The following is a 9,651-nucleotide window of genomic DNA, read 5'->3' on the forward strand; positions in this document are numbered from 1 at the left end:
AAGGAAGGAAAGAAGGAAGGAAGGAAGGAAGGAAGGAAGGAAGGAAGGAAGGAAGGAAGAAAGAAAGAAAGAAAGAAAGAAAGAAAGAAAGAAAGAAAGAAAGAAAGAAAGAAAGAAAGAAAGAAAGGGAATAGTTCCAGAGAAAACAGAGAACATATCCTTTAAACTTTTGGTGAAATAACAATGTTTGCAGATAAATGTAATTAAAGGAACTATTGAAAAAATCCAATGTAATAAACATTAATGAATTTCATATAGGTAGAAAGAAATAGTAACAGAAAGAAATTCAGATTCACATTAAGGGGATAAAAACATTGAAAAATCATATAAATGAGGTATTTATAGACTGTTGTGTTTTCTGTCTTTTGGTAAATTATTTTAATGACAACTATTTAAGGCAAAATTTCAATGATGAAGATATTTCAATAATACCACAAAGAACAGAGGCTGCAGTTAAGCAGACTCAGGTGAAATTTTATACATGATAAAGTGCAAAGTGTACACTGTGAAAAAACCAATTAAGACACATGAAAAAGGGGGGCAAAATAGGAACTGTGAGGGGAAACAGGACAGGAGCTCTATTATCTCAAAGTACTTTGAGAAAATGAACAAAGCAACAATTTAAAAACAAAAGTAAGGCACTAGAGAGATGGCTCAGCAATAAGAAGCACTGCAAGCCCCTCAAATGGCTTCCCAGCACCCACATGATGGCTCACAACAATATCTTCTCAGGGTTCTGTCTCCCTCTTCTGCCCTGTATGAGAACTGCTTGCATTTATTATACATCCAGGCAAACACTCACACACATAAAAAATAATAATAATAACAAAGAAGTAAACCTAGGAAATCAGTAGGGGAAATTAATTGGAATATTAAGACACATTTAATTCTGAAGAATCGTGAACATTGCCAAATTGATACGTAACAAAGTAGATAGCAAAAATGGAAGAAAATAATAGTGGGGTTATATTGACTAAATCAATATCAATAATTGTGCTCAATCCGAATTGATTAAACACTTAATTTTCAAAATATGTGTTTATGATGTACACAAAAAATACCTACATTTAGACACTCTTAAAAACATATTTTAAATGAAGGTGAGATAGCTATAAAATGAAGATCTACCATCATGCCAAGAGATTAGAAATCTATGGTGATCCTGTTAATACAGGACAAGATAATCTAAAGATAAAACCCATGGCAGGAGATAAAAGAATACATTAGATAAGGGTAGAGTATCGCACCCTAGGTGTTTCTATCTTTTGGGTATTGATATACTTATAAGTTTCATCACAGCCAACGAAGCAAAATTTGGCAATACTCAGAAATGTTCTCACTTTTTCTCAGTAGTTAACCGAACATCTGACAGAAATCAATAGAGATACAGAGACTCGAGTCACAACTAATTCAACCAATTTGGCATTTACTGAAAAAGACGTAAAAACACTGAGCTTGCATATTTGTTTAATGTGTGCTTGGGTGGCACGTGCTGAGTCTTCAAAAGCTTCAGTACATTCGGGAAGATCAAAACGTTAAGAGAATGTTCCCTATGTGTTGCAGATTTTTTCCAAATATCAATAAGAGTCAAGACAGTGTTTCAAAAATAATCTTTGTATCAAATAAGAAATTATAGAAAATTAAAACTTGTAGAATGAAGCAAATTGCAGTTAACAGTTAAATGAGGGAAATTTATGGCCCCTAAAGTGAAAAGCACATACTTATTTCTATGTGGCTTTTAAAGAGATTGCTAATATCTTACATACTTGAGGAACACGAATTAAGTAGGGAGCTGGGAGAAGAGGAAATCTAAACAGAGTTAAATAAAGTAAATGGAGTTACAAAGATTGTAAGAATAGAATATAAATGGGAAAACTATATTCTGAGCTTTGTAGTAAACAAAGAAAAATAGTAGTGAAAAATGTGCTTTACTTTAGATTCATCTCTCCACATGGTTGTAGTATAACAATTTCAAATTTTCATATAGTCTAGGACTGGTCTAACAAATAAATATACTGCAGATAAGGACAGGTGCCTGTAGTCAGAGATGGGGTAATAAGCTGTGTTAAAAGAAGGCTGACATGAATCTCATGAAGGACAATCAAATTTAGAGGCAAAAGATTAAAAACTTATGGCTGATAACATACACATTTCAGATGGGTAAGTACAGAAGTAAACTCTCTCACACACACACACACAAAATCATATGTTTACGTATAAATCTGTCTGATTAGAGGATCTAAGAACAGTGATACCCCAGCTCTTACAGTCATAACTAATCCCCAAATCTTAATTTCCAAAAGCAAACAGCCAACAATTCCATAAAAGCTGAGTGATATCATTAATATGCAGGAAAAGACATGGAAGCATTCATTAATGAGATGTCAGTGACAACTGTTGGGAGCCTGGTTTTCAAAGGCTGCCAGACCAACCGAAGTATGAGTTAGATTTGGAACTGGATGTTCGTGATTTCTGACCAAGGTCAAAGTGCATAATGACCTTGAAAAGGTCAGAAACATGCTTAGTGTATAGTCTGATGATACCAGCCCTGGATAGTTTTCTAATACAAGTAAAACCTTGTATCCACAAAAAAAAAAAAAAAAATACTGACTCATAAAGTCTATGGCAGTTTGATTCATCATATCTAGAACAATCAGAAAGAACATCAAACAGCAATGTACATTATTACATTGTGCTTGTCTTTATGCAACGATACTACCTAAGCAATATGAATGAATGCTTGGCTCTCTTCTCTTCTCTCTCTTCCTCCCCTACCCCGCTTTCCCCATGGTGACTTCCCTGGCCTTGGCCCTTGGGGTGGTAAACTTGCCCACCTGAGAGCAACTTCCCAATAAACCTGCTTTTAATATAATATAAAAAGAAAAAAGAATGAATGCTTCTACTACACACAATTTAAGTGAATCCCAGTCTGTGTACTACTGAGTGAAAGACACCAGACATAAAGCAGAACATGCTGTAAGAGTCAGATTTGCTGCCTTTCTAGATTAAACTAATACAAGCAACATTCCTCTATAGAAGTGAATAGATCTGAGATGGTGAGGAATAACATTCTTATGAGGCTTAGCAAGGGATTCTGAGTATATAATCTGTGACTAGGAAACCTATTGGACTGGTAGGTACATAGTTAATGGATTTGTTTTAAAACTCGTCAGCTTGTACACTTAGAAATGGTTAAACTATATAATATGCAGTCATTTTTTTTATTTTTTATAACAAATGGAGTATTCAGACTAAAGGAATATCAGTGCAGAGAAAGCAGGGTTCCATCAGTATTCAAACAAGATCATAATGCCTCAAGGTAGGTGTGAGGAAAAAAAAATGTAATGAGAGGCTTGGTTTCTCACAATATCTAGAGGTAAGATTAGTCTTTTTAGCTTGTTGTAAATTTAAATCACCTCAAAGACATAAAGCCATCAAACAATAAAAAGAGTCTCTTGGGATAAATAGTAAACAAACCTCACAGAATATGTTTTGTTTTGTCTTGTAGATAAACTGACCATTGTGCACCATCCAAGTGGTAAGTGTTAAGTATTAAATGAAGGATTTAAACTAAAACAAAGTACACATTAAATGTTTTTAATTGATGTAAACCCAGTAGTTCCATGTCAATGTACAGCTTTGCATAGATTGCATACTTATGTGTAGAGCCACCTGACATCAAATATAAAAATGTGCTGTCTCTATAGAAGCCAGGAGTATTCATCATAATAAAGAAAAGGGACTGTGTGATTTGACTCATTGTAACCTTTGGCACACAATTTAAGCTCTTCGTCTTCATCTAGTTTTCTTCTTTAATTAGCAAAGTATTAGGTATAGCATTTTCAAATGTGATTTGTCTTTGTTGGTTTTCTCCCCTCTCTTCTGCTCTACCCTACTGCCTGTCCCAACCCCCTGACTTATACAGCACCACCGTCTGTGGCCTCTTTCCAGTTTCTTAGCCCATTGGTTCAACTGCTCTGTCTCCCTTTATCAGCACCTCTTTGTTCTGTACTCTCTCATGGTACTATCACAGCGTACCTGCATGTCTACAGTCTACCCACATGCATACATACAACTGGGATCAACGTATGCAAGATAGCACACACAGTTCCCATTGCATTCCCAGAGGGAAATTTTTATTTATAGATGCTTTCACGTCTTTGGTTTTATTGGGGTTTGTTGTTGTTTCTGGGATTTTAAAACAAATTCCTCCTTGACCTCTTTAATGCCACACGACTTATTCCAAACTAAACTTTTCAGTCTCTGAGTATTTGTGTCATTTCTGAGGTTTCCCCTGCTGATATTTTTATTCCATGTCAACCTGGTAAAATACAAGGAATCACCCCAATAGAGTGATTTTTTAAAATTTAATAATAATTTTGTGTCATAGGATATGATCAATATAAAGATCTATATAAATATTAGAATAGAACAGTGAAAGTCTGCTGCTATAATTGTAATGGTGCCTATATGGTCTCTCATGCCTTTAAGTGTTTGCTGTATAACATAAAATATGCAGTGATGCTGTACATGCATATTTACAGTTGTTGTATCTGCTTAGTGAATGTTTTCTTTGTTAATATGAAAGGTCCCTCCTTACCTCTTCTGACTACTTTTGGTCTGATGTCTACTTAAGCGAGCATGATGATTGCTATGCTTGCTTACTCATAGCCTCCCATTGACTGGTAGATTTTCATCCCTTTACACTCAGTTTTTTTAAGCTTATGCTGGGTAAGGGAACTTTTGGAAACAACAGATAATTGACTCTTGTTTTACATCCAGTCAGCTAGCCTATGATTTGTTAGAAAGTAGAGATCATTTTTATTTAAAGTTATTGATGAGAGGGGTTTGCTATTTCCAATTCTTGTGGTTGGCTACATTACTGTTTCCTTTCCCTCCTCTTGTATTAGCGTTGGAGGTCTGCTGGTCAGATGTGTTGGACTGAATCGATGCCTTACCACCTCTTAGTAGTGTGTTCACCTCATAGCATGAACTCTTTCGTGTGTTCTCATTCATGACTCTCAGTTTTTCATATGTAAAATGTAAATGAGAAATATACATGGGAATTCTAAAGGACAATAATCATTTGGAGAACTGGATTCTGACAATTGACAAATGAAAGTCACTGATAGAGGAAATTAAATTTGTGCGATACTCAACATAGTGATTCACATAAGTGTGAGGAGGAGAGGAATTGGGAGGGAAAAGAAAAATTAGAAGCCAGATAGAGAGCTGTTGAAGAACCAGCCTAAACCAGTAACTATGAGAAGGAGAGGCAATAGAACTGTAATGTGTGGCTGGGCTGGAAATGGGGCTCTCGTGGTAACGCTAAAGGAACATGATAAGCGGCCAATGTAGAGCCTAGAAAACTGTACTTTGCACTGGCCACTCCTGTCAAATGCTGAAAGAGAAATAAAAAATTTTTTGTGAGGTAGAGGTTGTTACTAAATAATTTGAAAATTATTTCTAATCATAGATGACTCCTCAATATACAGCTCAACTTAGTCTATATGGAAATAATGTTCAGTTCACCAAGAGTACTCTTTTAATGTAACCTTGTTATCTGTTTAATACTCTTTTCCATTTAATACTCATATATAGGTCTTTGTGTTACTTTAATCGATGAAAAAATCAATTAACATGTATGTTATTAATTGCATAAATAGTAAAACTCTGTATTTACAGGTAATACTGCCCACAATGAAAATCTGTCATACAACAATCCCTTCAACAGTAAGGTAGGTTGTGTCCATTTTTGTTTTTATAATGCAAAGGAAGAAGTTCTCTGTTAAGTAACAAAAATTTTCCATCTTGCCTATTCTTTGAACCAATATGATTCAGAAAAGTTAGATAAGCAATCATATTTAATATTCATGAATAGTAATTTCAGGAAATATATTATTTAGAAAAAATAAAGATGAAATTCTTAGGGGGGGAAACCCAGTGTGTCCATGAAAAGTGTTAGAGGAATTAAGTATATCAGTTCTAACAATATACACAGAATGAGAATTTTATTCAGAAGCATAGTCCTTATGAACAACTTATAGGAAATATAGAGCCCCAAAATATTGATTTTTCAAGTAAGCAGCATTTCATATTATAAATAAGAAATTGCTAAGAGCATAAGAAGAAAACTAAGCCAGGAGAGCATGATTGGAAATCAAGACAACCAGGACATCATAGTGAGTGTCCTCCTGCCTGCAGCCTCTTGATGAAAAGTACAGTATTGCTCCTGTTGGCACATGTGACACCAGAAATGAGCATGATCGTCAAGAGGGATGTTGCCCTTGGGTTTCTTGCTAAAATAAAAGATTAAAAGTCCTTGGTAAACTTCCTAATGAATGCATTTTAGTTATCCAAAGTAGAAGTAACCCTTTTAGCTATCTTGTTTCAAATAAATAATATTTTTCATTAAAGTCATTTACACTTAAGAATAAATTGAAGCACTTACATTTCTGGATTTCATGGCCCACTATAGAGTATGTCAACTTTTTAATCACTGGAGTGAAGAATTGGAAGCTTCAGTGAAGCACAAGAGTTCATAAAAATGCTTTTCCAAAGAGTCTTATTAAATCTGAAGGAATATCATGTGTGTGTGTGTGTGTGTGTACGTACTTTTTAACCTATATGTATACTTAAAACAAACTATATATATTTACAATATATTTTTAAAATTAAAGCAAACTTCGAGCCACACATGGTGCACTGGCCTGTAATCCCAGCACTAGAGAAGCCAAGGGAGGGAGAGAGTAAACACTAGGTCAGCCTAGATGACACAAGGAGATCATTCAATAAAAGAAATTGAACCCTAATGTTTTGGTGCAGATGAACTTTACTGTAATTGTTTCCTTTTAAGATAGAGGGTTGCCTACAAGTGACCTTATAAAGGTATTCTTCCCAGAACTGTGAACGGCAGCTATACTTTATCGTGTCTCCTTGTTGAGGCTTAAAATAGAAAAGCCTTGGTTCTGTGTCATTTTTTATTATTAATTTTTAGTTTCCTGCTCGAGTCCAAGTTGAAAAGGAATTTGGTTTCTGCTGCAAAAAAGATCATTAAAAAAGGTAACGTAGTAACATTGTTTCTTAAGAAACCTAAACTGGGGATGATACAGGTTTGAATCAACAATTTAAGAATCAGGATCTTTAAATATTTCATTGTCTTCTCTTGAAAGAATAAAAACGTGGGCTTTTGTTTTGTTTTGTTTTGTTTTGTTTTGTTTTGTTTTGTTTTGTTTTGTTTTGTTTTTGAGCTAAAGAAAAATGATCCTTAGAAAGATTTATAGATGGGGTGCTCTTAAGCTAGGTAATAAATGTCCAATGATGGATGACTCACCGACCCCTAATCCATTTCTTGTGATCTTATTTTCAGACTATTATAATCAAACTCAAGAGTCTGCAAACATGTTGCATCTAGGTGAAGCCAGCCTGATTCTGGAATATCTGATCTCCAGGGCTAATCCACATGTGCAAAGGACACAAGCATCCCTTTGGATTTCAGATTGTGTTAGCACCAAAATTTATTGTTACTGTACCACTTCAGATGGCTATAAATATAACAAAGATGGAAACTTACAGCATTCTCTGAAAACCCATCTGTTTTTACAACAACTTTTGCCACTGAGGCGCCTTGTTTTCCCATCTTGAAAATTAAAGAAAAAAAATCAGAAAAGTTAAATGTGATCACAAAATTATGGAACCAAACTATGTAGATTATTCTTCTCATTTTTCTTCTCCTTCAACTAAGAACTTATTATGTATTTGCTCTTTCAATGACAATCCTGCTGTCTGCTTTTCTCACATGTAGAGCCATAATGATCTTGTGATATCATGTTTTCAGATAGCTTCTTTAATTTAGTGCCTATTCGCATATATCTTTGAAATGTACTTTTATTCACATTTTTCTTTAGTTGATGATGTTTTGTGTCTTGGTGCTAAGCAAGCACTCTGCCAGTGAACTAGTCTTCAGCCCTCTACATAGTTTTCTAAAGTCATGTTAATTTTATTAATTAATGGTGTGCACTGTGATATTTCAGAATGTGGACGCATCACACATTGCCTGTGTTCATCCTGTACTCTTCTAGAAGAGTACCCTTCCCATGCCTCCCTGTCCCCAAGTCCTTACTAAATCTCTTTCTCTCAAATTAAAAAAATACTTTTGCAAATTGTGTTTTTTATTATCAAGAGCCTCTGACTTTGTCTGCCTCTTTCATAGAAACAGTTTGCCAGCTTAGACTAGAGTGCAAACTTATCACACTGATTTTCATGTAAAATGCTACCAATCAGTTGAAGGTTTAAAATTATTTCTGATTCTCCAAAATAAGTTTATCAGGATTAATCACTAAATTTTCCCTGTTGTCATCTTAAACTATCAAACAAATAAACAAAAACTATGGTTAATTTCAGTAGATAGAAATGATGTACTAGAACAAATATGATTATTTTTCTAGTTTCGAAACAGTGAAAGGAATATCTACCTAAAGACTGTATTATGCTTCTTTTTTATATTAATTTTCATTGGATATTTTATTTACATTTCAGATGTTATCTCCTTTCCCCATTACCCCCCAGAAGCCTCCTACCCCATCTTCCCTCCTCCTGCTTTTATGAGGATGTGTCCAACCCACCCACTCCCACCTCCCCACCCTCAAATTCCCCCATACTGAGGCATCCAAGGGACCAAGGACCTCCTCTCCCACCTACGCCTGACAAGGCCATCCTCCCCTACATATACAGCTGGAGCCATGTGTCTCTCCCTATGTGCTCCCAGGCTGGTGGTTTAGAAGGGATAGTATTAATGTCTTGTTTGGGGTTTATCCATCAATGTGATGGTTAACTTTGGTTGTCAATTTGATTGGCTTAAGAGTTGCCTGGGAGATTAGTAAAAATAAATCTGCAAGTATGTCTTAGAGTATTATTGCTATGAACAGACACGTTGACCATGGCAATTCTTATAAAGGAAAACATTTAATTGAGGCTGGTTTATAGTTTTGGAGGTTTAGTCCATTGTCATCATAGTGGGAAACACAGAAGCCTATAGGCAGACATGGTTCTGGAGAAGGAGCTGAAAATCCTACATCTTGATTCACAGGCAGCATGAAAGACTGTACCACACTGTGCAGTATCTTGAGCTTAGGAGACCTCAAATCCCGCCCCCCGCATTGACACATTTCCTCTAATAAAGCCACACCTCCTAATAGTGCTGCTTCCTATGGGCCAAGCATTCAAACACGTATGTCTATAGGGCCTTTCCTATTCAAAGCACCACAGGGTGTGTGTGAGACCACGATTCCATAGATGAGCAGATCTTGATGGTTTTGACCTCATCTAGGATTTAATCCACTAAGTAAACTGTGGGTTCTAGACTATGGAGTATGGGGCATGGCTTTAGTATGTTGCAGGGGAATATCTATTCCTATAACTCTCTGCTTCTTATGAGGCAAGTAACTGGCTTTTCCCCTGCATACCCTTCTTCCATGATGTTCTGCCCCACCACGGGTGCAAACACACAGAAACCAGTAACTATACACCGAGGCTTCTGAAACGTCAGCCAATAGTCCTTCCTTCCTTCCTTCCTTCCTTAAGTTGTTTTCCTCAGATGCTTGCCACAGCAAAAAGAGTTTGACCAAACACACTTACCTTCTCAGGTAGGCC

General features: G+C 35.7%; 1 protein-coding gene across 1 annotated transcript in view; it reads left to right on the forward strand.

The window, feature by feature from the left end:
- Bank1 (B cell scaffold protein with ankyrin repeats 1) overlaps positions 1–8,162 on the forward strand; it is a 246,458-nt gene extending 238,296 nt beyond the window's left edge. Inside the window, exons 14-17 of the mRNA XM_028760512.1 lie at positions 3,509–3,538; positions 5,686–5,738; positions 6,998–7,062; positions 7,370–8,162. Coding sequence (XP_028616345.1) covers positions 3,509–3,538; positions 5,686–5,738; positions 6,998–7,057 — 143 coding nt within the window. The 3' untranslated portion in view covers positions 7,058–7,062; positions 7,370–8,162. The remainder of the gene's footprint in view (positions 1–3,508; positions 3,539–5,685; positions 5,739–6,997; positions 7,063–7,369) is intronic.
- The last annotated feature ends 1,489 nt before the right edge of the window (positions 8,163–9,651 follow it).

The sequence above is a fragment of the Grammomys surdaster genome, unplaced genomic scaffold, assembly GCF_004785775.1.
Source record: "Grammomys surdaster isolate TR1022 unplaced genomic scaffold, NIH_TR_1.0 126531, whole genome shotgun sequence".
NCBI classification, from domain to species: domain Eukaryota; kingdom Metazoa; phylum Chordata; class Mammalia; order Rodentia; family Muridae; genus Grammomys; species Grammomys surdaster.